At 52.8% G+C, this 27,697-nt stretch overlaps 1 protein-coding gene and 1 long non-coding RNA gene across 8 annotated transcripts in view; one reads left to right on the forward strand and one right to left on the reverse strand.

Moving 5' to 3' along the window:
- Positions 1 to 27,697, reverse strand: part of SPTBN4 (spectrin beta, non-erythrocytic 4) — a 71,381-nt gene that overhangs the window by 21,568 nt on the left and 22,116 nt on the right. For 5 of the 7 annotated variants that reach the window (XM_059382624.1, XM_059382623.1, XM_059382622.1 and 2 more), the window contains 13 exons: positions 27,331 to 27,443; positions 27,048 to 27,235; positions 26,856 to 26,973; positions 26,431 to 26,589; positions 25,540 to 25,842; positions 25,132 to 25,282; positions 22,030 to 22,969; positions 20,682 to 20,819; positions 16,312 to 17,062; positions 14,665 to 14,867; positions 10,903 to 10,993; positions 7,174 to 7,320; positions 5,635 to 5,898 (listed from right to left, as the gene is read on the reverse strand). In XM_059382624.1, coding sequence (XP_059238607.1) covers positions 5,635 to 5,898; positions 7,174 to 7,320; positions 10,903 to 10,993; positions 14,665 to 14,867; positions 16,312 to 17,062; positions 20,682 to 20,819; positions 22,030 to 22,969; positions 25,132 to 25,282; positions 25,540 to 25,842; positions 26,431 to 26,589; positions 26,856 to 26,973; positions 27,048 to 27,235; positions 27,331 to 27,443 — 3,566 coding nt within the window. Of the gene's footprint in view, positions 1 to 5,634; positions 5,899 to 7,173; positions 7,321 to 9,213; positions 9,372 to 9,405; positions 9,531 to 10,902; positions 10,994 to 14,664; positions 14,868 to 16,311; positions 17,063 to 20,681; positions 20,820 to 22,029; positions 22,970 to 25,131; positions 25,283 to 25,539; positions 25,843 to 26,430; positions 26,590 to 26,855; positions 26,974 to 27,047; positions 27,236 to 27,330; positions 27,444 to 27,697 lie in introns of those variants that run through there. The other 2 variants (XM_059382628.1, XM_059382629.1) reach the window with 2 other exon arrangements.
- On the forward strand, positions 17,034 to 22,013 carry LOC132005460 (uncharacterized). The gene is made up of 3 exons (XR_009400802.1): positions 17,034 to 17,083; positions 18,226 to 18,295; positions 21,934 to 22,013. It is a non-coding gene; the product is annotated as an uncharacterized LOC132005460 (long non-coding RNA).

Raw genomic sequence — 27,697 nt, forward strand, 5'->3', positions numbered from 1 at the left:
GCTATGGTGAGTGCTGTGAAGTGTGTAAACCTGGCGATTCACAGACCTGTACCCCTGGGGATAAAAATATATGTTTATAAAAAATAAAAATTATTAAAAAAAAAAACAAAAAGAAAAAGAAAAGAGACTGCAAGGAAGTATACCAAAAAAAAAAAAAAAGTTTAATGTGTATACCTTTGGGCCCACAAATTGCACTTGGAGGACTCTTTCCTTTCCTTTCTTTTTACATTTTGTTTATCTATTTGAGAGAGAGAGAGAGAGAGAGAACACAAGCAGGGAGGGGAGCAGAAGGAGAGGGAGAAGATCCCCTGCTGAACAAGGAGCCTGAGGCGGGGCTCGATCCCAGGACCCTGGGATCATGACCAGAGCTGAAGGCAGATGCTTAACCGAGGCATCCACCCAGGTGCCCCTGGAAGGCTCTTTTCTACAGAAGTATTTGCACATAGGCTCAAATGCATATGGATGGGGATGTCTACTGTGGTGCTATTTACACTAGTGGAAGATTAGAAACAGCCCAGACATCTCTCAACAGAGGGCTGGTTAAAGAGAGACTCTTGAATCACCACATGGAATATCATGCAACCAGGAGATCCCTCCATTCTTGGACAAGGACAAGACACCTTGTCCAAGACATTCTTGGACACCTGGTCCAGCGAAAGGGGCAAGCGTCCGCATGGTCTGTCCCGATGTCACACGAATGTATGCATATACATGGAAGATTTCCAGGACATAGAAGAAACTGTGACAAGAATGACACCCCCACGGGGTGACTGGGGGTAGTCCTCACTCAGTCAAGTGCCTGTCCTTGGCTGAGGTCATGATCACAGAGTCCTGGGATCAAGCCTCGCATTGGGCTCTCTGCTCAGCAGGAAGCCTGCTTCCCCCTCTCCCTCTGCCCCAGTTCGTGCTCTTTCTCTCTCAATAAATAAAAATCTTTAAAAAAGAAAGAAAGAAAGATAGATATACACCCTGGGAAGTGCGACCATGTATGTGTGTGGAGAGGAAAGAAAGCCTTTTCACTTTTCACATGATATTTCTTACCATAACAATACTAGGTAACACATCCCGATGCCTGCCCCAAGCCAGCCAACACTCTGAGCACTGGACTAGGAATAATTTAGTAATCCTCACAGCATAAGGGGCTGGGGGAAGATGGGGATGTTTATTTCATTCACGGTTGGATCCTAGCGCCTGGCCCTGTGCCTGGCACAGAGTAGGTCTCTGTAAATGTGCGCTCACTGCCTTCGTTGGACTGATCCCCAGGCTGGTGTGTTGGGCCGTATTAGACATTAAGAATTGTCGGGGCGCCTAGGTGGCTCAGTGGGTTAAAGCCTCTGCCTTCAGCTCAGGTCATGATCCCAGGGCCCTGGGATCAAGCCCCAAATCAGGCTCTCTGCTCAGCAGCGAGTCTGCTTCCTCCTCTCTCTCTGCCTACTTGTGTTCTCTGTCAAATAAATAAATAAAATATTTAAAAAAAAGAAATTAAGAATTGTCAAAAATTAAACCGGCTTTACACACATCAAAACCAGAGGAGCCACGAAGTACTAACACATTCTACCGCAAGGATGACTCTTGAAAACATTGCTCAGGGAAAGAAGCCAGACACAGAGGACCACCTATTGTATGATTCCATTTATATGAAACGTCTGAAATGGGTAAATCTATAGAGTCAAAGAGAAGATGCGTAGAAGGAGTAAACTGGTAGAGGGAGGCTAATGGGAATAGTATTTGGAGGGGTGGGGTGATTTGCAAATATATGAAAACCACTGACTTTTACACATTAAAAGTATGCATTTTATGGTATGGAATTAAATCTTAAATTTGTGAAAAGACATTAAATGTAAGAAAAAAAAAAGCAGAAGAGCCTACTTGGGAAAAAGCCTCAGTCACTAGCCACATTGTAGGTAAGAATACACAAGCTTTGACCCCTAGATCATTCTCATCCCTACTTGGATCCACCTTGCTGCTTTCCCATTTCCTGGTTGGGGAAACTGAGACTCAGAGGAGCAGTCCCTGGTTCAGAGTAAAGACTGCCACAGCCACAATTTGAACCCAGAGCCAGGTGACCACAAAATCCTGGCGGTTCTCAGTCACTCTGCTTCTCTAAAACGGAGGCTCAGAAAGGAGGGGTCACTGGCCATGGGTGGCGTAGCAGTGGGATGGGGGGGCTTCAAACCCTGGCTGTGCCGCTCCTATATCCCGATTCTCCCCATAGGCTGCACTGAGTTCAGGAAGACATATGACACAAAGAACGGGGCGGGGGGGGGGGGGGGGGGGGTTTTGTGGCCCAGGGAACGTGCCGTGCGGGGGGGGGGGGGAGCTTTCAGGGGTGAAGTAGGTGGTAAGGAGTCCCCAGGGACCCAGCCTAGCAGCTGCAAAGCCTCCAGTGAATTTTCCCCTGGCCAGGCCCCCTCTGATGGCAGGAGACCAGCTTCCCCCATCCACCCCAGGCAGGAGCCCGTGGCTGAGCCAGACCAGCTGGTCAGGCCCCTGAGGACTGGCAAGCGGGGGCCTGGAACACTGCCATCTGGTCCCTGGGCCAGGAAGGCCAGTTGGCTAGGAAGCTCTGAGAACAGACTCGGGGTCACATGGCCTCCATCTCAGGTGGGCTCCTAGGAAGCCTGCTGCAGTGATTGGGGCAGAGGACACAGGAGAGGACCCAGGAGGGCACAGGGATCAAGGGACAGAGGCGGAGATGAAGAATGGAAACAAAAAGAGAGTGAGAAAGTAAGAGAAGCAGAGACATGGACACAGGAGATGGCAACTCGCAGAGTTTCCACACAGAGGATCTCGGGGACCAGGACAGAGAGACAGGCCTAGAGAGAAGCCAAGGGGGCAGACCACTCACAAATCCACACCCCTTCTGCCTGAACCAGCCTGCTCCAGCCCAGCCGGGCCCCAGGGCCGGAGGGGTGCGGCAGCCAGGAAATTTGCCGGCTGGATGGCAGCCGCCCGCCCTCCTGCCTGTGCCCAGCATCTAAGCTCTCAGGCGGCCCTAGGGACAGTGGGGGCCTTGGGCAGCCCCTCCCCTCCCCAAAGGCAGCTCCGGAGGCCCAGCTGGGCTCCATCTGGGGGCCGAGACTACTGAGACACTCCCTGCCGCCTCTGGCTCCCTCTGCTGGGGAAAGTCCTGTGCTGGGGCCTGCCCCTGCCTCCCATCTCTGTGTGACCCCCAGCCAGACCCTTGTCTCCGATGGGCCTCGGCCTCGCCCTAGAACAACGCTTCAACAGGACTTTCTTCTGTGGGGAGGGAAGAACAGGAGGCCCCCTGTCCTCTCTCCAAAACCTAAACGCCCGAGGAAAGAGGGATGTTCAAGCTCACTGGTCACCAGAAAAAATACAAATGCAAACAACCCATGCATGAGAAAAATCAGACTGAGAAAAATCTAAAATGTCTGACGATACAGGTGTGGCGAGTATGGGCAGAAACAGGAACTCTCACAGGCGGAGAGAGCATTAACTGGCAGCAGACTTCGGGCAAGCTATTTGGCAAGATCACGTGAACTGAAGGCCTTTCTAACTTTTGGCACTCTATTAACATTTCATATATCACCCCCCCAAAATAATTTTTTAAAATATTTTTATTTATTTATTTGACAGAGAGAGAAAGACACAGTGAGAGAGGGAACACAAGCAGGGGGAGCAGGAGAGGAAGAAGCAGGCTTTCCCCTGAGCAGGGAGCCCGATGTGGGCTCCTGGGATCATGACTAGAACTGAAGGCAGACACTTAACCAACGGAGCCTCCCAGGCACCCCACAGATCCTCATCTCTTGAGAGTTCACCATATCCCCAACATCTTTCCAAAGGGTCTGCAAGGTTCCAACTATTTTATAAGAATACCAAGGCACTGGGGCGCCTGGGTTGCTCAATGGGTTAAGCTCTGGTCATGGTCTCAGGGTCCTGGGATCAAGCCCCGAGTCTGGCTCTCTGCTTGGCGAGGAGCCTGCTTCCCTCTCTCTCTCTGCCTGCCTCTCTGCCTACTTGTGATCTCTCGCTCTGTCAAATAAATAGATTAAAAATCTTTAAAAAAAAATACAAAGGCACTATTTGCCTTTATTCTCATTCTCTCCCAAGGGTATAGTGTGGTTTTGTGGGGACCCTATGACTCATGCCTTTGCCATAGAAAACAGAACATGTGCAGAAGCAAAGGTAAGAATCTTCTAGTAGGTAAGAATCTTCTGCACATGCTCTGTTTTCTGTGGCAAAAGCATGAGCGCCTGGGTGGCTCAGTGGGTTAAGCCTCTGCCTTTGGCTCAGGTCATGATCTCAGGGTCCTGAGGAGTTCCAGCGGGCACTGAACTCCTGGGATCGAGGGTCCTGGGATCGAGGCCCGCATTGGGGGGCAGAGGGGGGTCTCTACTCAGCAGGGAGCCTGCTTCCCCCTCTCTATCTCTGTCTGCCTACTTGTGACATCTCTCTCTGTCAAATAAATAAATAAAATCTTAAAAAAAAAAAAAAAAAGAATCTTCTAGTAAGCCAGACATGAAAGAGTTGCAGTACTGGAAACAGTGCCAATCTCCTAATTTTTTTTTTTTTTTTAGCTTGGAAAAGAGTTATTATTCATAAAAGAATGCTCTGGGGTTAATATAAAAAATGGATTTATTATCATTTTTTTATGTGAGTCATTTATTTGTTTTAGTGCAGTAAATATTGATAGGTAAAATGCACTGAAACCAAAGCTCTTTGGGGATCGCCATGATTTCTAAGCGTGGAAAGGTGTCCTGGAGACCACACATGGGGGCTGCTGCTGTGTATAAAGCAATGACATCACTGGCATCAGATCAGCTCCGTGTTTCTTTGCTCCTTTGCCTGTCCCCCCGACCAGAATGTGAGGCTGCAGGTTCGGGTCACTTTTGCCCACTGCTGCTCTCCAGCACCGAGAAAAGCGCCTGGCATACAGTCTGTGCTCAGTGAACATTTGCCGCGTAAATGAATGAATAGATTCTAATCAACGTCTTTAAGCTTTGATTATTAGCTAACTTTTTTTTTCTTTTTTTCTTCTCCCCGCCCAGACCCTATGCCCAACCCTCTAGCAACGTAACTATGCAGGGGGCATATCCAAAGCATCGGTGAAGAGTCAAGGGTCCTGGATTTGAATCCAGGCTCTTCACCTGCTCCCCTGGGCCAGTAAGTTCGCCTCTTGGAGGCTCCGTTCCCCGTTGTGGTCAGGCAGCGTGCCTGGCACTCGGAGGCAGGAGCTGCTACACTTCGGGAGGGGATAAGCAACATCTGCTTTCGAACCTCCAGACAGTCTTGTCAAATGATCAGATCCCGAGCACTGACCAGCGGCCAGCTAGCAGCCGAGACCATGCAGACTCTACGTCTATCCTCCAAGCCCTCCTCGCATCCTAAGGGAGCCGCCAGCTCACTGTATGTCCTTTGGCCAGGTGCTTTACCTTCTGTGCCTCACTTTCCCCATTGGTAAAATGGGGGATAGTCACTGGACGAATCTCAGGGTTGCTGGAAGGAGTGAGTTACCATTAAATGGGCTCCCTCGGAACCCCCTTTCTGCTCTTCCAGCCCTTCTAACACATCTGAAACAAATCCCTCTATGAAATCCCCTCTGTGTGCAATACCTTGACTAAGGCTACTGGGGGGCACGCAGAGGCCCTGTCGGGTTTGGCCAGGCCATACCTGTAGCTTCTTGAGCTGGCTGTTGACCGTGGCCAGGTCCCCGCCAGGATCCACATCCTGCAGCTGGCTTTCCATGTGAAGGAGTTTCTTGTCCAGCTCAGCGAAGCTCTGCACCAGCTGGTCGGCCTTGCTGGCCTCAAAGAGCTGCCTCGCCTTGGCCTGGGTGGTGCTCTCCAGCTCGGCCCAGCACTGCCGGATCTCCCCCAGTTTTTTCCGCACCGAGGCCGCCAGCTCTGGCTTCTCTTGCATCAGCTGCTGGCCCTCCTGCCCCAGACAGGTGGGAGACAGGAAGGGAGTGGGAGGGGGGCAGGTGGTGGGGAAGGAAAGAGAAGTATGGGGGCAATGGGACACAGGGAGAGACATGGAGACAGAGACAGGCCCAGAGATGGAAGGAACCAACACATGAGAAGAAGGATGAGACAAAAGATGGATAGACATAGAGTTAGGGACACAGGGACATGCCCATCAAGTCAGAAACATGGGAAGAGGTCCAAAGAAAGAAAGATGAGAGAGAGAGACAGAGAGAGACAGAGAGACAGAGAGAGAGAGAGAGAGAGAGAGAGAGAGATGGAGACAGAAGAGATGGGGGAGAGCAAAAGAAGCAGAAAGAATGAACTTCAGTTAAACTCAAAGATTGACTTTGCCCCCTGCCACCATTTATGGGGCATCAATGGGTTTAAGACTGACGTAGGTATCCCCTTTAAGTCAGGAGAGTGGAGGTACTCAAGGCTGTAAGTCTACGGCTCCAACAAGAGTAGGGATCAGTTTTGGGGGTTGAGGCTGGGTTCCTCCAAGACTCAAGTCAAACTCCTTGGTGGTCTAGAGCTACATATGGTACAGTACACATTAAAAATAACAATACCATACCAATTACATTCCTAGGTGCCTGGCCTTGTATTAAGGACTTTATATGTATGACTTAAGAGCCCATAGAAGTAGCAATGTTCATTGTTTTCTTATCTAATTTTCTTTCTTTAAAGTTTTATTTATTTAAGTAAATTGTGAGTACAACCCCAAGATCAAGAGTCAAATGCTCTTCTGACTGAACCAGCCAGGCACCCCTATTTCCTTATTTTTAAAGCAGAGCAAACTGTGGCTCAAAGAGGTTAGCATAGTTCTCCAAGGCTGGTAAGAGGCATAGACACAATTAAAACCCAGGGTTGGACGAATCCATAGTTCACATTAACCCTGGGTCTCCCAGGATGGCTCCAGCCTATCTACTTACTTGACCTTCCAGCCTAGGTCCTCCATGTGGAGTGGGGGAGTTTAGAGGAAGGGTAAAATATTTAACAACCAGATGGGTATGAGCACCATGCAGAAGAGATGCGAGCCATTTTACAGATGGAAAAACTGAAGCTCAAAGAGGTTACAAGAATTGCTCACAGCCCCATGGCGAGAAGCAGATGTGGAAATGATCTGTTAAGGGTTCAGAGGGGTAGGAAGGGCAGGACAAGCAGTGGTGGGTTCTGGAACTGAGATGTGGGTGCCCTGGAGTCCTCCAGCACCTGACAAGGGCAGAGGGACGCTCTACATCCTCACCCTCTCGATCTTCTCCAGCCACTCCTTATTCTGAGCCAGCTCGGCCATGAATGCCTGGTGCCGGAGCCATCTCTTATGCAGCTTGTGGCCGTCTTCCCTCGTGCCATCCCGCGCCATTAGCATTTTCTCATGGATCCAGCCATCCAGCTGTGCAGGACAGGGAGAGGAGCACAGCTAATTCCCCCAGCCTGGCACAATACACCTATCCATTCCAGAACATCCCAGATTCAAAGCTTAGGCTGCTAGATTTAGGGGGAGGTTGGAAGGAAGGGATGGAAGAAGCTTTACAAGTACTATCTTTGTTGGGGGGTGGAGGGAGGCATTCAGGCTTTCCCCTAGGGGGTGGAGGATGGATGGGTATTACCCAGAATGCCCAATCTCTTAGTTGCCCCTGAGGCATCCTCAGGGCTGCCCTTCTCAACTCCTCATAAGCCCCCAAAGGTACAGCTTCTGGGCCAGTCAGCCTCCTCCCTCCCAGGGACAAATCAACCCTCCAAAACTAGATCTCCAGCTAATTTAGCTAACTTCCAATTTAGTCCCTGCCTCCCGTGCCATTTTCCCAACAGCAACACTTTGACCCTTCCATCTAGTCTTAGCCACCTCCAATAAGGACCAATTCAAGATTCTCAAACCATTCCCAAGGGTATCAAATGAAGCCCCTATCTAGTGCTAACCTCCCAGTATGGCAAGTTGAACCCCTAAACAACTTCCCAACTACAGCCTAGTCTAACTCCCTCCAAACCAACCCTCCGATCTGGGGTAAACCCATCCCCCACAACCCATATCCAGCTTCCCTAATGAGCCCACAAGATTTTCCATGTTCAGCCCTGGGACTCCAAGACTGCAGTCCCCAAACCATGACTAGTTCTAGCCCCCAGCCAAAGCCAACCTCCCAAATGTAAGCAACAGGGCCACTTTCTGACTCCTCAAACGAGCCAACCCCAAATCTAGCCCCAGACTCCTCAACAGGATCAGACAGAACCTGCCTATGCCAGCCCCCTTCCCAAACTAAAGCCAGTTCTATTTCCCCCACTGGTCAGGAAAAACAGTCATCCAAAATGCAAGCACAGGATAGCCCCCCCTTATTGTCCTGAGCAGGACCAATCACAAGGTTGCCTTCTGAGCCCCCCTCAAGACTTGTCCCCCAAGCCAGAATCTCCCCACCCACTCATGACGAAACCTAGCACCTGGGACATTTTGCTCCTCCCCCTCCCCCCCCCCCACCCAGGCCCAAACACCCCTTCCCCCCTCCCCACAAAAAAAAAAAAAAGAAAAAAAAAGAAAAAAAAAAAAAAAAGACTCTAGCTCGATCTGAGAGGCAAATGCAGTCATAACCAAGGACAAATCCTGAGCGGGCCAAACCCCACCCTGTGTCCCTGGAGCATGTGCTCCCTAGGGGTCCAGGTCAGCTTCAGACTCCGTCATACACACAAGCGCGCGCGCACACACACACACACACACACACACACACACATGAGCCAAGTCAAATGCTGAACCCTCCAACTCAATTCACAGATTTCTGACATACAGGGAAGAGCTCGCCAATGGCAGCCACAGCGCACAGTGAAGGCAAAGCCCCTAAAGGAGACGGTACTTCGTCATCAAGGTAAAGAACCCCTAAAGGAGACGGTACTTCGTCATCAAGGTAAAGAACCCCCAAAGTGACTGACCCCCATCACCGAGGGCAAAGCTAGAGTCCTGAACAACCAAGGAAACAGTCCTCAAAATCAGAGCCTCCAAACCCAGAACAGATCCAAGTCCCTCACCGCCCAAAGCAGACCCCTGCTAAAGTGATTCGCTCCCATCATTTAAACCTAATACAGATCGCGCAAGAACCAAGGAAGATACCCCTCAAAAGGTTGAGAGCCCCCAGCCCCGGGGCAAAATATCAGATCCCCCGTTACCCAGAGGAGAGCCCCCGAGAGAGGGTGAGACCTCCCTAAACCCCCTGGCAAATCCAGACTACCTCCAGAGTAGCCTCAGAAGTCCCCCTTTTCCGCTTCCCTCCCCTGGGACCTGTCCCCTCAGTCCCGCCCGCACCAGCACCGCGGACAGCTCCCAGCTTCGCAGCCCCTCCCCAGGGCTGGGGTCCTTGCGCAGGTCCGGCCCGCCCCCGCGCCGTCCGCGCCCCTCCTTTCCGCGGCCTCGGCGGCGAGCACGAGCTCGAGCCCCCTCCCCCGCACGCCTCGGCGGGGACGCGCGTCAGCCCCCTCCTCTGGGCGCCCTGGGGACCTGAACTGGCAGCGGCGTTGGCGGAGCGTCCCTGCGGCGGGCGGGCTCTCGCCCCTCCACTGCGACGGCGGTGGCAGCAGCGGTGGCGACCGCTGAGACTCTCGCGGACGCGCGCCCCCGCCCCCGCCCCCGCGCCGCGGCAGCGCGCCCGCCCGCGCGCGCCCCCTGCCTGCCTCCGTGCCCGCCTCCTTGCCCAGCCTCAGCTGGCGGGGGCGGGTAGTGAAGGAGGATTCAGCACCTCCCTAAAACATGGGGGGTGGGGGGTGGTTCTGCGCCATCTCTGATTATTGCTACTTGGTCCAGAACAATCTCACAGGAGGGAGAAGGGGCTCTTGGACCTAATGGAAGGGCAGGAGGGAGGGGGGCCCTGGGACCTGGGCTACTTCAGCTTTGTGAAGTACGGGATGGAGTGGACTCCTAAACCATCTCTAATGAGAAGGGACTCAGATTCCTGGCTATCTCAGGGATATAGATACCGGATATGGGAGGGGTCCTAGAACATCTCATAAGGTGTTCTGCCAGATGGACTTACAAAATGGGATTGCCAGAATAATCTCCATTGGGAAGGAGGGAGACAGGGTGTTCCTAGGCCTCTCTCTAGTGGACTTGAGTCTCAGACCCATCTCTAATGGACTTGAGTTATGTGCAGGTGGGCGGTATGGAGGCCCTTGTCCATTTCATATGTGGAGAGAACCATTTCCCGTGGCGGGTCACCATGGAGGGTGTCAAACCATCTTTAATAGGAGGAATTGTGACCTGTTTCTGAGTCATCTTTGTTTGGGGGAAACTTAGGCACTGGATTGTTATGAAGGGGGGTAGTGATGATCCTGGGTAGACGGATGAGGCCGGTATATCTCTGGGGGTTACGAAAATGTTCACTGGGCCATCTCTAATGGGACGCTCTTTTATGTGGTCCAGAACAGCTTCTATTGAATGCACGGGAAAGGTGGGGGGCGGGGGTGTAGCATGCCTCCTGAACCGTCTCTAATGGGGAAGAAATCCTGAGCCACCTCAGGATTTGGGGAGATCCTTCCAGATGTGTAGGTCATCTCTAAAGGGGTAAAGCTTGATTCCTAGACACTTTTAAAAGGGTGAGGCCTTGTTTCTGGACCGTCTCTAACCGAATTTGCGCTCTGGGCAGCTGGTCTACCCACGCCGACCCTGCCCGTCTCCCAATACTCTCCCCAGCAAGACGGTTCTCACAAATCTCCAGAGAGAAAGGTGAGATCACCGCGCGTTCCCGCGGGACCCGTAGGCGTGAACGCGCGCCGTTGCCAGGGGCGCCCAGGGCCCCTCCCTCTTCCCGGGGCGCGACAGGAGGTGGGGGGTGCGGAGCTTGCGCACTGAGGCTGGAACCCGCGCGCCTCCTGGCGGCTCCGAGTGAACATCGCTCCACGACCCACTTAGACGGGGCGTCCCCGCCCCAGGAGCCTCAGCCCTGGAGCACTTCCCTCCCTAGGAAAGAAGTCATTGGCCCCGCACAGCTGGATATCCTACCTCATGACAGTCTCGGAGGAAATGCTGCAGCCCAAGTTGGTCGTGTAGCTTCTGCATCCATTGCTGGGCCCGTAGTTGGTTTTCTTGGCTCCTGGGGATGGGGAGAGAGGGGCTGGGGCAAGCCTGGGGGTGGGGGTGGGAGGACACTGGTGGAGGGCTGTGCGGGCATTGGGCTTGTCAGAGCTAGGAACCGGGGGCATATGTAACAGTGAGGAAGAGGAGAAAGTAAGGTGGGGATGAGGGGAAAGGGAAAGACACATTGGTGAGGGCAGAACCAGTGATGAGCCAGAGAGGGGCAGAGGGAGCCAGAGAGGGCAAGAGAGAGAGAGAGAAAGAGAGAGAGAATGGGAGAGACAGACAGAGACCTGGAAAAAATACAGACACTGAGAAAGAGTGATGGAGAGACACAAGCCCAGAGAGATAAGAGATTTGCAGAGTAGCGATACCAAGAGACAGTAACTTAGAAATCAAGAGACACCTAGAGAGAAAGAAAGAACAGGAAGGGGAGACAGACTCAGAGAGAGAGAAAGAGAGAGAGAGAGAGGTGCAGAGGCCTGCAGAGAGACAGATAAACACACAGACACAGGACCAAAGACAAGGAGAAACAGACCTCAAGAGGAAGTGATTGATAGAGACCCCCAGACAGACAAAGAGAATGAAACCTAGGGAGAGAAAAAAATAAGAAAGAAATGCATCAGGGTAGTGCCAGACAGACAGAGAGACCAAGAGCAGTAGACAAGGAGAGAGAGAGAAGAAACCAGATGGAGGGAAAGTGACAGATTCGGGGGGACTGGGGGACATCAGGGAGAGGAAAAGGCAGAGAGGTGGCAAGATGATACCGGTAAAACACAGCTAGCCAGATGGGAGGGTACAGCAGAGCTGGAGAAAGGGAAGAGAGTAGGACATGGGCAAAGAGGGTGGGCAGGTGCACTGGCAAGCAGGGTCAGACCTTTGGCCTGAGTGAACTGGCCCAGCTGGACCCAAGCCCCGCCACCCCGGAGCCAGCAGGGACCACAGCCCCAGGCAGCCTGGCCTCCTGCCCACAGTACAAAGTGCCCAAGAGTCCTGGTGGAGGGGGCTGGGGACATCCCATTTTCCTTTGCCTTGAACAAGCCATTCCCACCTCAGGACCTTGGCACTGGCTGCTCCCACAGCTGGGAAAGCTCTTCCCGCCTCCCATCATCTACTTAAATACCACCTTCTTAGCAAGGTCCCTCCTGATCACTCTCCAACACTTTCTGGCTTTCTTTTCTTCTTTAATTTTCTCTCGCACTTAGCAGTGCTATATGTTACTTATTTGTCTTGTCTGTCTTCCCCACTAGGATGCCACTCCACCAGGGCAGGAATCTCTGTCTGTTTTGGTCACAGATGTATCCTCAATGCCTAGATAAAGAGCCTCGCACATATCAGGTGCTCAGTATACATTTCTTGAATGAACAAATGGATGGATGAATGAATGAATGAATGAGACATTAGGCAGAGGGAAAGAGATGACAGAAGCTAAGGTAAAGTGTTTGGAAAGACAGAGAAAAGAGCAGAAGAGAGTACAGAGTCCGAGAGAGGCAGATGGAGGGAGAGAAAAACAGGGAGAGGCATGGAAGGAAATGGAGACACAGAGATATACAGATAAATGGAGGCAAAGAGGGAGAGAGGTCACCAAACACCAGGGGCACAGCTGGAAGGAGGAACAGGACAAGCCAGAGACAAACAAGCAAAATACTAATTCCCTTCTGCCCAGACTCAGCTCAGGAGCCAGGAAATAGGAAATGCCTCTGAAATTGAACTGACATAATCCCTCCAGGTCTTTACCAGCCAACTTGCAAGCATTAGTCCTAGGAATGAGGAAAATCCCTCTTTTCCTGGAGGACAGAGGGTAAGAAAACAACAGTGGTCACATCCTTCATATCCAGGCTGGGTCACTTCCTGGCTGTGACCTTGGGTAAGTCAGTTCCCCTAACTGAGCCCCTAGACTGCAAAGAAGAGCACTTCACACACAGGAAGGGGCCAGGTTCCAGGACAGGGGAGACATGTGGAGGGACTAAGTGACTGGCCCTCAATCTCCAGGGTTGAGGGGTAGAGCTGGGACTAGCATCTGAGCTGCAGCCTCCAGTGAATGCATGTTTTTTGACTTCCAGAGGGTAAGAAACCCTGTCTCTAGACAGACAAACTGCGGCCTGGGAGTGAAGGGGGCAGGGATTGGGACTGTCTCTGTTCCTGCTGTGTTCCCAGCCTCACCCAGCACAAGCTTAGGGCAGATGCCCCCCTCGAGGCTCCGACAACCCCCTGTATTTCTTCCATCTCGGTCCTGACCATTCCAGGCCGTCCTTGTCAGACAGCATGTGAGCTCTGTGAGGGCAGGAATCGTGTGCTGTCCTGGTCACTGCTGCATACCCAAAATTGGCCCCCACAGGACCTGGAACAGGGGATGGACTCACTACCTGTTTAATTAGCTGAATAAATAATAAAATGAAAGGAGCAATTAATGACAGGATAGGAAGGAAGGAAGAGGAGTCACAGAACGAGCAGTCCCCCAGGCTTCACCTCTTCATTCTGCAGAGCCTGGCATACAGCAGGTATTCAAGAAATGTGGGGTAGGGCACCTGGGGGGCTCAGTGGGTTAAGTGTCTGCTTTCGGCTCGGGTCATGATCCTGGGATCCTGGGATCGAGCCCCACATCAGGGCTCCCTGCTCAGCAGGGAGTCAGCTTCTCCCTCTGTCCCTCCCCCTGCTCATGCTCTTTCTCACTCTCTCTCAAATAAATAAATAAATAAATAAAATCTTCATTTTAAAGAAAAGTAAAGGAAGGACAGGTCTAGGCCTGGCACTGGGAGCCCCAGCTCACAAGTTTACACCCTCAGGACCAGACTCCCCATGAAAGTTCCCCTTAGAAAATTCCAGCCTTGTCCCAGATGAATTTAGGGGAAAAGGACCCCTGAGCCCCAGACAGAGGAAGGGCTGGGGTCTCCGGGCTGTGGATGGTAGTGGAAAGACCAGGCATGTTTTCCATCAGGATGGAAGGATAGAAAGAGGGGCATTGGGCCGTCGTTGACTCACCCCAAGAGTCAGAAACAGCGATGATGATAGAAATCGGCCTGGAAGAGACCCTTTGAGAGGCTCTACTTGAGGGCTGGGATTTGGGAAGGGAGGCCAGTAGGCATTAGTGTTTTGCTCAGAGCCTAGAAGAGTGCCTGGCACACAGTGGCTATTCAGTAAATGTCTTTGCCTAATTAGTGCAAGGACAGACAAGAGATAGGGCAGTGGTGAGACAGATGGTGGCTGTAACATGCGAAGGAGGCTTGAAACGGACACAGAAACACACGCGCTGTGTGTGCTTCCAAGGGAACGGGGCCTCTGGAGCCTGCCCGAGGAGCTCAGTCACCGTTTCTGAAAACCCAGCACACCAGGGCGCAGCATCCCGTCTGGAAAGCTAGAACAGAACCTGTGTCTGGGCTTTAGCTGCTGGATCTGGGGACCAGCACAGCAGGGGGTGGGCATCTAAGAAAAGAAGGTCACATTTTCACCACCTGTCCAGCTATGCGGGGCTGAGGGCTGGCTTGGCAGAAAAACTTCCCTGTATATCCCAAAAAGGGTTTCCCACCACCAGTTAGTCACCTTTTCACAAAACATCAAGTTACATCAAATCTAAGACAGCATGGAATTAAAGGGACACTGGAGAGCAGGCAGAGAAGCGGAAATGCAGATGGAGAGGTGACGAGCACTGACCACTCCCTCCCTCCCCTGTGCCCCCAACCAGGGACCTACTTCTCCAGCAGCCGGGTCACAGCCTCCTGGGCCTGCTCCCCGTAGATGTTGCCCTGTCTCAGGAGGCCCTCGGCCGCCTGCACGGCCACCTGCATCTTTTGCTGGTTCAGCTCCATTGTGGTGAGAAAATCCCGGTGTCTCTTGAGCGCCTCCTCCACTGTCTCCACGGTGCCCGGGAGCTCTGGACCCGACAGTGCCATCTCCTGGGGAGAGGGGAGGGGGAGAGGGAGGGGTGGTGCTCAGGTCAGCCCTGCTCAGTTCCAGGACTTGGGAGACGCTGCCAGCCTGGCGTGCCACCTCCCTCTGTCTTCCCCACCTTGCTCACCGTGCTCTAGCTTCGAACCTGCCAGGCAGGTGCCCACCTCCAGGCTTTTGGCCATGCCAGGCCCTCTGCCTGGCGGTCCCTCTCTCCAGATATCCCCCCAGCTTGGCTCCTTCACTTTCTTCAGGTCTCTTACCATCTGCCCAAAAATACCACCCTCCACCCCAGCCAGATCTCCTCATCCTGCTTTATTATTTTTCATTGCATACACCCAACATGATTATGTTTGTATGCATTTACTTCTTCATCCTCTTCTCCCCCCTACACACACACACACACACACACACACACACTAGAAGGCCAACTGCATGAAGGTGGGATTTTGTGTTTTGTTTCCTAAGACTAGTTCCTGGCACAGAGGAGGCATTCCGTAAAGATTTAGTTAATCCATGAAGTCTGAACTGGGTGCTGGGTGACCTCAAGGAAGTTCTTTCCCTCTCAGGTTAGTTTTCTAACTGGTAAAACAGGGGGTTCGGAGAGGTTCTCTTAAGGCCCCCTCTGCTCCCATCTTTAGTAGCCTCAGAATTCCAGGGGCTCCCTGTCTGTCCCCCCAGATAATCCTCAATCTGGGTGAGCTTTCTCTGAGATAACCAGCATAGGTGGTCACTCTTTCTAAAATGATGTCTAAAGCTTGTGGGTACTCTTGGACAATCTGAGAACAGGATGTTCTACCTTGTCCAAATCCTCAAACTTGCTTTCCAACCCAGAATGACCTCCAGCCAGATCAGCTGTTCCCAGATACCCACAGCACCTTGCTTGACTTCTTAAACCAAACATAGTTGGTTCCCCTCTGCAGAAAGCATGCAAATTGCTTTCCCCAAAGGTAAGATTATCTGCTCATTTAGGCACCCACAACCACATAATCCACAATCAACTGCGAATCTGGATGACCTCTGAGCCTGAATTACCTATTTCCATAATCTTGATTCTCCATCATCCACCTCAAGATCTTTGAAGTCCTTTAACCATCACCAATCAACCTGGCGATCTTATTTCCTTCCAGACAATTCACAAACCCAGAGAAGTCACTGCAATGTGTATCCAAGAGCTTTACTCACTTGGGATAGCCCACAAGCTGTCAGCCAGCCGCCTGGGATAACACACCAGTCTGCCCATCATAATCCTCAAATCCTTACGCACACGCCTGCACGTGTTCACACTGGCTGATCCACAAACCAGCCATCCGTCCCAGATACCCTCTCCATGCCCATGGACCTCGGAGCCACGAACCCAGTGACCACTGCAAACACCGCTCCGTACATCTCCCTGTCGCTGCGAGCCCCCGCGGCCTCAAGCCCCCACCGCGCGAACCCCGAGGCGGCCACCTGGTTGTGGAGCACCGCGCAAGCCTGGCGCAGGTCGCGCAGAAAGAGCTGGTAGACGTGTGCCTGCACCAGGGCCTCCCTGCGTGCCTCCCACAAGCCGAGCAGCTTGTGCCAGCCAAGTTCCAGATGTGGGAGCCACTCGTCGAGCGCCAGGCCTGGACCCAGCTCGGCGCCATCCGCCGCCAGCAGCGCCTCGCTGGCTGCCACGATGCGCGCGTAGTCCTCCTCGCGCTGGTCCACTTCCTCCTTGAGCGCAGCGTGGCGAGCCAGCAGCGCATCCGCCTCTTCCAGGCTACTGGGCAGGGGCCCCTCGACGCCGCCCGCCGCCTCCTGGGCGCGCACCAGCCAGTCCAAGAAAGCATCCAGGTCGTGCAGAAAGCGCTGCAGGCGCCCAGCCGCGGCCACCGCCTCGCCGCACGCCTGAGCCGCGCTGGCCAGCGCGCCCCACTCAGCGTTCAGTTCTTCCGCACCCTGGCGCAGCCGCGCCGCCTGGGCCGGGAAGCGCACGGCCAGCAGGGCGGCCTCCTCCTGGAGGGCCGCCTGGCGGGGTTCCAGCGCTTGTAGGGCCGCCTCCAGGCCGCTCAGGCGCCACTGCAGGGCGCCGCCCGCTCTGGGCGCGCTGTCCACCGCCCTCCGCTTCTCGCGCACCTGGGCGCGCACTTCGGCCACCTCCAACACGTGGTTCTCCACCAGCAGTACGGCGCTCATTTCCTCTTTGCGCTGTTCCACCAGCTCCACGATGCGGTTCCACCTGACCGTGGCGGGGAGGAGGGTAAGAAGGGCGGCTTGTTGAGGACGGGGACTCCTCCCGGGCCTGGGGGACCCACGGACCTGGGATAGAACCCGGCCACTGTGTGACTTTGGAAAGTCACTTTATCTCGCAGAACCCCGACTTCTGCCTGTGTAAAATAAAACCCTACAAGGCACACTTGCTTAGAGCAGCAGTTCTCAAAATGTAATCTGAGCTAGGTCAAACCCATCTTTATAATAGTGCTAAGATGCTATTTGCCTTTTCTCTCCTATTCTGTCCCCAGAGTCCAGTGTAATTCTCAGAGGTAGCTTGGCCAAGAATGAACGCAGGAGCACACCCCAGAGCTCAGCTGCCTTCTCAACCAGAGAGCAAAGAGATCTGCAAAAATGCAACACAAAGCCACTCTTCTCACTATATTTTTTGTGTTGAAAAGTAGTTATTTTTCATTTAAAAAAAAAACACACCAAAAACATTAGTGACATGAACATCCTGGGTTTATGATTGTGATTTTATTTTTTTATTTCTATTTTTTTTTTCAGGAAGGCATATATGTATTAAATCTTATCTAGCCAGGTATATGATTATGATTTTTAAAAAAGATTTTATTTATTTGACAGAGAGTGACAGCGAGAGAGGAAACACAGCAGGGGGAATGGGAAAGGGAGAAGCAGGCTTCCCAATGAGCAGGGAGCCCAATGCCAGACTTGATCCCAGGACCCTGGGATCATGACCTGAGCCGAAGGCAAATGCTTAACCACTGAGCCACCCAGAAACCCCTTGATTGTGATTTTAAAATGATTTAATAGGGCGCCTAGGTGGCTCAGTGGGTTAAAATGACTTAATAGTTTTACATTTCTCAGTATCAGTTTACAACATAGTAAATATTGATAGATACAACCCACAAAAACAAGCTCTTTGGGGTTCCTAACAGTTTTTAAGAGGGATGTTGAGCCCAGAGTGTAAGACATGCTGGCTTACAACAACAGATATGATACTGGGTCCGGCAAATAGAAACTGAGCATGTCCCATGATCCAGGGGCTGAGGATCAAACCGCGGAAAGGCAAACGTATTCTATAGCAAAATAAGTTAATAAGTTAATGGGGGAAAAATTATGTATTGCTCTGTGCCCTCGGGCAAGTGATGATACTTTTCTGGTTCTCAGTTTCCCTTCATAGGCTGTGTGTGGTCCAAGCTGGACTGCCTGGAGTCAAAGCTGAACTGTCTGCCCTTTGGTAAGTAATACTCCCTGTGCCTCAGTTTCTCTATCAGTAAAATGAATGCGATCATAGCACAGCACCTACCTCGTGGGTGTTGTGAGAGTCCAATGAGTTATGATTTAGGAAGTGGGTCAAACAGAACTTGTGTGCTACTATTAATTTGGGGGAGCATATCAAACTCTTTTCTGCCTCAGCTGTGCTCCCTGCCTGTAATGCTCTGTACTCTCCAGTCCCTTCCTGTGTGTGGCTGGCTCCTTCTCATCCCCTTTGAGGGCCCTGCTCAAAATGTCATGGCTGGGACGCCTGGGTGGCTCAGTTGGTTAAGCAGCTGCCTTTGGCTCAGGTCATGATCCCAGCATCCTGGGATCGAGTCCCACATCCGGCTCCTTGCTCCGCAGGGAGCCTGCTTCTCCCTCTGACTCTGCCTTCCACTCTGTCTGCCTGTGCTTGCTCTCGCTCGCTCTCTCTCTGACAAATAAATAAATAAAATCTTAAAAAAAAAATGTCATGGCTGACCACAAGATCTAAAATCACCTCCAGGCCCCTGGTTATGTTTTATCAGGTCACAAGACTTCTCTAAGGATCTTGTTCATTTATTAGTTTATTTGTTCACTGTCTCTCTGTACCCTCTAGAATGGACATACCACAGGGCAGAGATTAGGACTCTGAAATCAGAAGAACCCAAGTTCAGGAGCGCCTGGGTGGTTCAGATGGTTAAGCGTGTCACTCTTGATTTTGGCTCAGGTCATGGTGTCAGGGTGATGGATTGAGCCCTGCACTGGGCTCTGTGCTGGGGACGGAGCCTGCTTAAGATTCTCTCTCTCCCTTCACCCTGTCTCATGCTCTCTCTCTCTTAAAAAAAAGAAAAGAGGGGCACCTAGGTGGCTCAGTGGGTTAAGCCTCTGCCTTTGGCTCAGGTCATGATCTCTGGGTCCTGGGATGAGCCCCGCATCGGGCTCTCTGCTCAGGAGGGAGCCTCTTTCCCCCTCTCTCTCTGCCTGCCTCTCTGCCTACTTGTGATCTTTGGTCTGTCAAATAAATAAATAAAATATTTTTTAAAAAAAGGATAAAAAGGGATGCCTGGGTGGCTCAGTTGGTTGGGCCACTGCCTTCAGCTCAGGTCATGATCCCATCGTCCTAAGATCAAGTCCCCAATTGGGCTCCTTGCTCAGCAGGGAGCCTGCTTCTCTGTCTCTGCCTGCCACTCTGCCTACTTGTGTGTGTGCACTCGTGCGTGCACTCTCTCTCTTTCTGACACATAAATAAATAAATAAATAAAATCTTAAAAAAAGAAAAAAAAAAGGACCCAAGTTCAAGTTCTGCTTTGGCCAGATTGACCATGTGGCCTTGGGCAAATCATTTCCTTCTGATCCACAGTTTCCTCATCTGGAAAATGGGCATAATGTCCATTTCAGTGAGTACTTAATAATATGTGGCTAAAGCACTTGGTCTATACCTTTACTATGCAGCAAATCGTTATTGTTATTATCATTTAAGGCCCTGATGCTTTGAGATTGCCAAGGGTAGAGAGGTTTTTAAATCCCTGGTTACTGGAATCCCTGGTTTTTAAATCCCTGGTTACAGTAGTTAAAAATAGTCTTTGGAGTCAGACAAATTGAACTTCACATCCCCACTTGAGCCTATAATTTGCTGTGTGACCTCAGGCCAGTGTCTTCACATCTCTGAGCCCCTGCTTCACCCTCTCTAACATGGGGCAATTTGTGCCCCATAGGGTTGCTGAGAAGACTCAGTATAAGTGCTCAAGACCCCAGCTCCAGATTCAGACAGAACTGTCATCGTAGGTTGTTGAGCAGCAGTTCTCAAAATGCATCACAGGTTTGACTCCTACTTATCGGATTGAGTAATCAAGTTACGGATTTCACCTCCCTGGATCGGTGTCTTCATCTAAGAACCCTACCCACGTTGGAAGAACAGCTGGTAGTGTTCTAGAGAGAAAGATACTACTTTGTTACCATTTTTAAAGAGTTCTGAATTCTGGAAATTTTGGTAGTGTTCTAGAGAGAAAGATACTACTTTGTTACCATTTTTAAAGAGTTCTGAATTCTGGAAACTTTACTATGGAAATTGGGATATTGGAAGGTAAAACTAGGCACATGAAGCACTTAGAAGAAATCCTGCCAGAGAGTAGATCCTCAGTGAGTCGTTTCTACACAAGTAAACTAATAACCCACTAAAATATATTATATCCTCATTTTATCACATCATCACTAACACCGGGTATTACCAGGTTCCCGCAAGATTTTGCTGATTTCCTAGGTAGTCATTACCACATCAGGGAGTCGAAATTGCACATTCTTGATTTCTGACAGTTGAGTAAATGAGGATAGGAATGATGAAAAGAACAGGTAAGGACTGATGTGAGACCCCAGGCCCCGCCTACCTGCTGTTAAGGTGGTCCTGGCAGGAGCGCACCTCATCTGAACTGGGGTGGCCTCCTTCCACCAGCTCCTGGACTGTGTGGTTCACATCCAGGACACGGCCCATCAGACTGTTCATCTCCTGGTCCAGACTCTCAAATCTGTAGGAGGAAGATGGTCCTTCTCAGGTAGGCCTGGACCCTGGGGACCTTCCCACCTCTTGGCCTCCTCCTGCATTTCCTTCTAACTCTTAGCTAACTCCCTTAGCTTTCTTTCCCACCTTGCCTGGGCCATCCCATCCAACCGCACAGTCTCAGTTCTCATGACCCTGGCCTCATGACCCACACATCTCTCTCTGTAGCCTTTGGAACATGTCTGCAACCTCAAAGCTGCCGGACTCCTCCACAGGGCTCCTCCCAGCCACTGTGACTCAAACCAGCATCAGTATCTTCCCCCAGATTTGGTTTTCCTCTGGGTCCCCATCTCAGTGGCAGCCCCACCATCCCCTAGGCCACAGCTCTGGGTCCTGTTTCCGACAACAGCCCTCCCCAGACTCTTCACCCCCATGGCCTCTCCACTTGGCCTCCTAGCCTGGTTCAGTCCTGTCCCCTCCCACCCGGGGCCCCACCTGAGGCCCCTTTCTGGGCTCCCAGCCACCATTCTCAACTGCTCCAACACACCCACTACGTGGCACCCAGGGGGATCTTTTTAAAGCTGAGCATAGCCTTCCCCCTTTTAAAACAGTGCCCAAAACTGTGGCTTGGGTAATTGCGGGCACAGTAAGGGTAGGGACCAGGCCTATGTGTCAGCGATGGCCAACACAAGACCTAGAACACAGTGACAGCTCAGTCAGTATCAAGGGAACGAATGAATGGATGAATAAAAGGGATCTACCACTAATTTCTCATTTACTAAGTCAGCCACAGAGGAGTCAGTAACTCACATATCACGAATCAAGGGGTGGCTAAGTGCTATGAAAAAACATCAAGCAGGGTAATGATGGAAGAGAAGGTGACAGGGTTGGAGCTACTTCATGAGCTAGGGAGGTGGCAACTATGCAGGAACTGTGGCAGTCCCAGGGGAGGGGTGAGGCTGGGATGTCTCCTGAGAAGCTTCAGTTAACTCCCGCCAGGTGAATATAAGCCTCATAATAATAGAAAACGCCCCGGAAATGCTCCCTGCACCCTAGCATTTGCGAAGTATCCTATAAGTACTCATTACATGTCACCCGCGAGGTGGGTACTACCATCATTCCCCTTCCCCTGGAACCCCCAGCAGAGCGGAAGTGGAAACTGCTGAACCAAGGAAGGCGAGACTGCGTGAACTGAGGAAGGGGCCCTCTCTCACAAAGTCCCACGAGGGCGTGCTCACCGGTGCTGCACCACCTCGACGTCGTCGAGCGAATCGGGCACGCGCATGGCCAGCAGCCATTGCTCCTTCTCCCCGATCCACAGCTCGCACGCGTGCACTTCGCCAAACATGCGGTAGACGGCCAGGGCGTCCCGCAGCCACTGGCGCCGCAGCGCGGCCACCTCTGTCACCTCGGCGAACAACTGCTCCGCCTCCACCACGCGCACCTGCAGTGCCACCACCAGCGGCCCGGCGCCACTGGCGCCCCCCAGGGTCGCCAACTGACGCCGCAGGCCGCCTACGGGCCCGCGATGCGCCTCCACCTCGCCAGTGAGCGCGCGGTGCTGACGGGCCAGGCGGCGGCTGGACGCCTCGTCGTGGCCGAAGTCGCCCGCGGCTGCGAGGCGGTAGGCGTCACGAAGCCAGTCCAGGAGCCCGTCAAGGTCAGCGCCGAACTGATGCAGTGCCCTCGCCTCCTGCAGCCGCCGCTCGCGCCGCGCGGCTGCCTCTTCCAGCCGCTGCCAGCGCCGCCGGGCGCTCGCCGCGCGCTCTGCCAGATGCACCGTCTCTGCGCCCGGGCCCACCGCGCCGCCGGCAGCAGCCAGCTCCTCGCCGCGCCGCAGGGCCTGCTGCAGCAGCGCCCGCCGCCCGCCCAGCTCGCCCTGCAGAATCTTGTGCTGAGCCAGGAGGCGCGCTGTGCTGGACAGGTCGTGCGCGCCCCCCGCCGTGCCCCCCGTGCCCGCTGCGCCACCGCCGCCGCCACCGCCAGCCGCCTCGAGGAGGCGCTCCTTGTCGCGGGCCCAGCTCTCTGCCTCCTCCAGCTCCTGCAACAGCGCCCACAGGCTCCGCGAGGCCTCCAGCTCCGCGCGTCGTCGCGCCGCCTGGTCCCGCAGCTCTGCCAGACAGCCATGCACGTGGTTCACGCGGTTGCAGATGACCTGCGGGTCGCAGGGCTGGTAGCCTGGGCCGGGGGAAGGTGAGGATCCCCGATTACGCACGGGCCAGGGGGCGCCCTAGAGCCAGGTGCAGGCCTCCTGCCCTGCCCCGTCCGGGACACGCTGTCTGGAGCAGGCACATTCTCCGATTCCCCAAGGCTTCTCTGCTTCCCCCATCCCAGACCTGACCCCTCTGCCTGTGCCCACCCCGCACCCCCATCCTGGCACTGACCCCTATGGCCTATCATTGCCTGTATTTTACCCTCACAGGACTGGGAGCCCCACCAGGGCAGGGCCCGGGGCTGTCTCCGTCACAGTGTCCCCACCATTGCCCAGCACCGAGTGGAGCCCAGAGCAGTACCTAATTAAAACAGTGACTTATTACTGATTGAATGATGGGTGGAAACTTAGATTCAGAGAATCCTAGAATCTGTATGTTTTAGGGTGAATTGTATTTCCTTCAGGACTGAACGAAATGAGACATCTCTATTCTTTTTATTTTTATTTTAAGTAATCCCTACACCCAACATGGGGCTCGAACTTACAACCTGGAGATCAAGAGTTGCATGCTCGACCCTCTGAGCCAGCCAGGCAACTGGAAATGTCTCCATTCTTAAGCCATTTTCTGGGTTCCCCCTCTCATCCTCTGTTGCCTTATCTTTTAACTCCAGGGGTGATCTGAATTCCCTTTTTTCTCCAAATAGTTTGCCTTCCTCCCAGACCTCTGGTTTGTGATGAGAGAATTGTGAAATTAACTTAGTGGCACATAGCCAGCATTTCTTTAATGGAACAGAATAGAATGGATAGAAAATATCAGGATGTCACACACAGGACAAGGTGAAGCATTGTTTAATAAAATCTTTGTGCCTCTGTGTGTATGTGTGTGTGTGAACTCTGGGTCAGGAGGTAAACGTATTTCTTACTGGGTCAAAACACCGTAAGAGACACTGCCCTAGATGGACTGCGCCATTTCTGGAATTCTGGACATTCACTGAAATTGACCTGAATACCAAGGCATCCAACTGAGTAATCAACAGCAACAGGCATCTGTGTATCCAAACCTGACTCCGGTCCTGGCCCAGTGTCGCTTCAACCTCACAGCCTCTGGGGCAAGTATCCTTACTAGCCCCATCTTATAGATGAAGAAACTGAGCTTCGGGGAGGGAGGCCACTTGCCCAGGATCAGCTAAGTAGCAGATCGGGAGGCCAAATCTCTGGACCACATATCAGGCAGTGCAGCCTCCCGTCACCATGACAACACCCCCCCCCCACACACACACACCAGCCTCTTTGCTTTTTGTGTGGTGCCTGCTACCAGGCGCCAATATCTCACAAGGAGAAGACAGAGGGAGCCTCCTGGGGTAAACATCCATAAGGAGGAGTGTCTCCTGCTGGGTCTCCTCAGTTGCTAGGATGTAAACATGGGGCTGAATGATCCCAGATTTATATCACAAGGGGAGAGACGGCCCAACAGTGACACAAACATAGACACTACAGTGAGAGAGATGGAGTCTTAAAAGCATCATTGGACAGTCCCTGGATCCAGCCATGCCTGAAGCCAAACTTGCCCCTCTGGACATTTTAGTGACTCTCCTTTTTGCCTTAAGAGAACTGACATTTCTGGGGCACCTGGGTGGCTCAGTGGGTTAAGCCTCTGCCTTCAGCTCAGTTCATGACCTCAGGGTCCTGGGATCGAGCCCTGCATCAGGCTCTCTGCTTGGTGGGGAGCCTGCTTCCCCTCCTCTCTCCCTGCCTGCCACTCTGCCTACTTGTGATCTGTCTGTCAAATAAATAAATAAAATCTTTAAAAAAAAAAAAAGAGAGAGAAAGAGAACTGATATTTCTGTCAGTTCCTGCCAAACAGGTCCTGACTATGTATTACCTTACACAGTCTTTTTATGGTATTCACTGACCTCTGGCTGTGAAGGGTTTAGCACAAAATAAGTGCTCGATAAGAATGTACCTATTACTGCAGAATCTCAAAGCAGGAAAAAGTCATGTGGTCTAACCTCCACTCCATTCAATAGTTTGCCCCATGATATCCCCAATGGAGTGTGATCCTATTTTGTGCTTGGATGCCTTCAAAGACAGGGAGCTCACTCCTTCCTACTGTCTCTTAGGAGTCATTCTGTTTCTACAGGCACCAGCCCTGACAGTCTCCAACCCCACCACCAGGGCCCAAACTCACCCTGCAGCTGAGAGAAGCGCAGGGCAGCAGCGTTGAGCGCCTCTACCCGCTCGCTCTGGGCCGCGATGTCCCCCTCTAGCAGTCCATGCTTCTGCAATAGGTCCTCGGCCTCCACCAGGTGCTGCCCGCATTCGCGGGACAGCAGCTGAGCCTACCAGAGGGGGCAGCACTGAGCACATGCTTGGCATCCGCGACAGGCCGGTCCCACCCCTGCACTGCCCCGTCACTCTTCTACTCCTCCAACCTATCTCTTGAACTCTGATCTCCGTCTCAGTCTCCCTGTCCCTGTCAGCATCTCTCTCTCTCTCTCCGACCCTCTCCAGCTCCCTGACAACTCTTGCAGTGACTACGGCCCTCCTTCGCCCTCCCGGCCCGCCACGCCCACCCTTGGCCTCTGGGCCTGCGCACCTGCATCTCCTCCATCCAGTCTACCATGTACACCATCTCCTGGAAGACCTTCTGCAGGGCCAGGTTCTGCTCGAGCCGTGTCCGCCGGGCCCCCACCAGCCCGGTCAACAGGGCCCACTGACGCAGGACGCTGTCACGCTGGGCCGCCACGCGCCGGGCGTCGTGGTAGCCTTCGGCCGCCAGGGCCTGGGCCAGCTCGGCCACACCCTGCACCCGTTCCTCGTAGGCCGCAATGTCGGCCTCGATGGCCTCGTGCTTCTTCATGGCGGCCTCCACCGCCGGCAGCTCATACCCGAAGTTGTCCTGGGGTGGGGCAGGGCAGACACTTACCCATGTTGCCCCAGCCATCCACCTGTTACCCTGCCCCTGCCCTCAGCATCCCCAGTTACCCTGGAGACCAGCCCCATCTTCCTCTGTTCCCCTGGAGACCAGCCCCACAAGTCTCCATTACATTTCTAGCCTGAAACTCATCACCCAGGAAACAGTCCCCATCCTACCATTGCCCTAGAGACTAGGGACCAGGCCTACTCTATCCTGTTACTTAGGAGACTGATTCTATCCTCCCGAGTTACCCTGGACACCAGACACAACCTCTTCTGTCACTAAGAGTCTAATTAAATACTCTCCTTATTTCTGAAGAGACTAATTCTGTCCTCTTTAGTTACCCTGGAGACCAACCTAACTCTCCTGTTACCTTGGAGATCAGGCCCATTCCCTTCCCCCACTGCTCACTTAGGAGACCAGTTCTCCCTTCCCATCCTCATTTGCCACCTAGGAGAATAATCCAACACTTCTCTGTTGCTTTGGAGATCGAGTCTCCTTCTCTGGTCCCAGGTTCACCAGCCCTGCTCTCCCTCCTTCTCCCCCAGAACCAAGCCCTCCATGCAGTACCTGGGAGACCAGGCGCTGGTTCTCATTCAGCCAGCTCTCCCTCATAGCGACCTTGTGGTCAAACCTCTGAGCCAGTAGTTCCAGCTTCTCCTGCCTGATCAGCTCAGCCCGCAGAGCAGCCTCCCGTTCGTGCTCTGCCTTCTCCAGCTGGCCCCATGCCTAGGGAGACAGGAGGAAGCAGTCAGACCCCAACAACACCCCACATTTTAATGGCCCTGGATTCTCTGTCTGAGATGACTCAAAGCAGCACCTTTGTATAAACTGGAAAAAAAAAATTGCTCCTTCATGACACTTCCCTGATGGAAAATTGTCAGGATGAATATCCAGTCCTTGGTGTCTACATTGTAGATGGCTGCCTTGAGCAGTGCACAACCTACACACCCACACAGAGCAACCCTGCCTCTCCCCGACATTCTCAGCCTCACCTTGTCGATATCCCAGATGCCACAGCCCTCCCGAGGCACAAAGAGGCGACGATTACAGGCACGCAGTTTGCTCTGGATGCTGAAGAGCAGCACCTCCAGGTTCCCCTTCTCCTGAAACCTGAAGGGGCTGGAGCTCAGGAACCCCACCTCCACACCGCCACTTGCCACCCTCCCTCCTGAGTTGGGCCTCACTTGACTGGCTTCTCCAGGGTGCAGTAGGCCGTGAAAGCCTGAAGCTGCTGCTGCACCCCACTCAGTGAGTTGGCAAACTTCTGGTTGCTGATGAGGCCGACTGTGCGGTGGATCCAGGCCAGCAGCTCGGCTGCCAGCTCCTCATAGCGCTCAATGATCTTCCCCACCTCCAACACCTGGTCCAGGACCTGACCCAGCAAAGGAAGCTGGGGTCAGCCTCATCCCAGATAGGCCTCCAGGTGGTTCCCAAGCTCCCACCCACCCCATCCCTCGGCTCCCAAACCTTCCCGATCCTCTTCCCCTCCACAGCCAGGGCCTTCATCTTGGAGAAATAGTGGTAGAAAGAGACCACATAGGTGATGATGGACTTCTCATCGGGAGCCTCCATGTTCACATCTAGGGGTTAAAAGAGAGTGGGGGAGCCTGATGGTGAGCATTCTGACATGGATCGGGCAGGGAGGGGGAACCCACTCTTATTAACTGTGTGACCAAGATAACTAACCTCTCTGTTTCTTAATTTTAATTTTCATAATTTATGTATCTGCCAAATGGGGATCTACTTCATGGGATTAAACAATATCTGACACATGCAAGCCACCACAGAGAAATGATCCATAATCATTTCACACCATTCTGCCTTCTGCCTCAGG

The sequence above is a fragment of the Mustela nigripes genome, chromosome 17 (assembly GCF_022355385.1).
Source record: "Mustela nigripes isolate SB6536 chromosome 17, MUSNIG.SB6536, whole genome shotgun sequence".
Taxonomy (NCBI): domain Eukaryota; kingdom Metazoa; phylum Chordata; class Mammalia; order Carnivora; family Mustelidae; genus Mustela; species Mustela nigripes.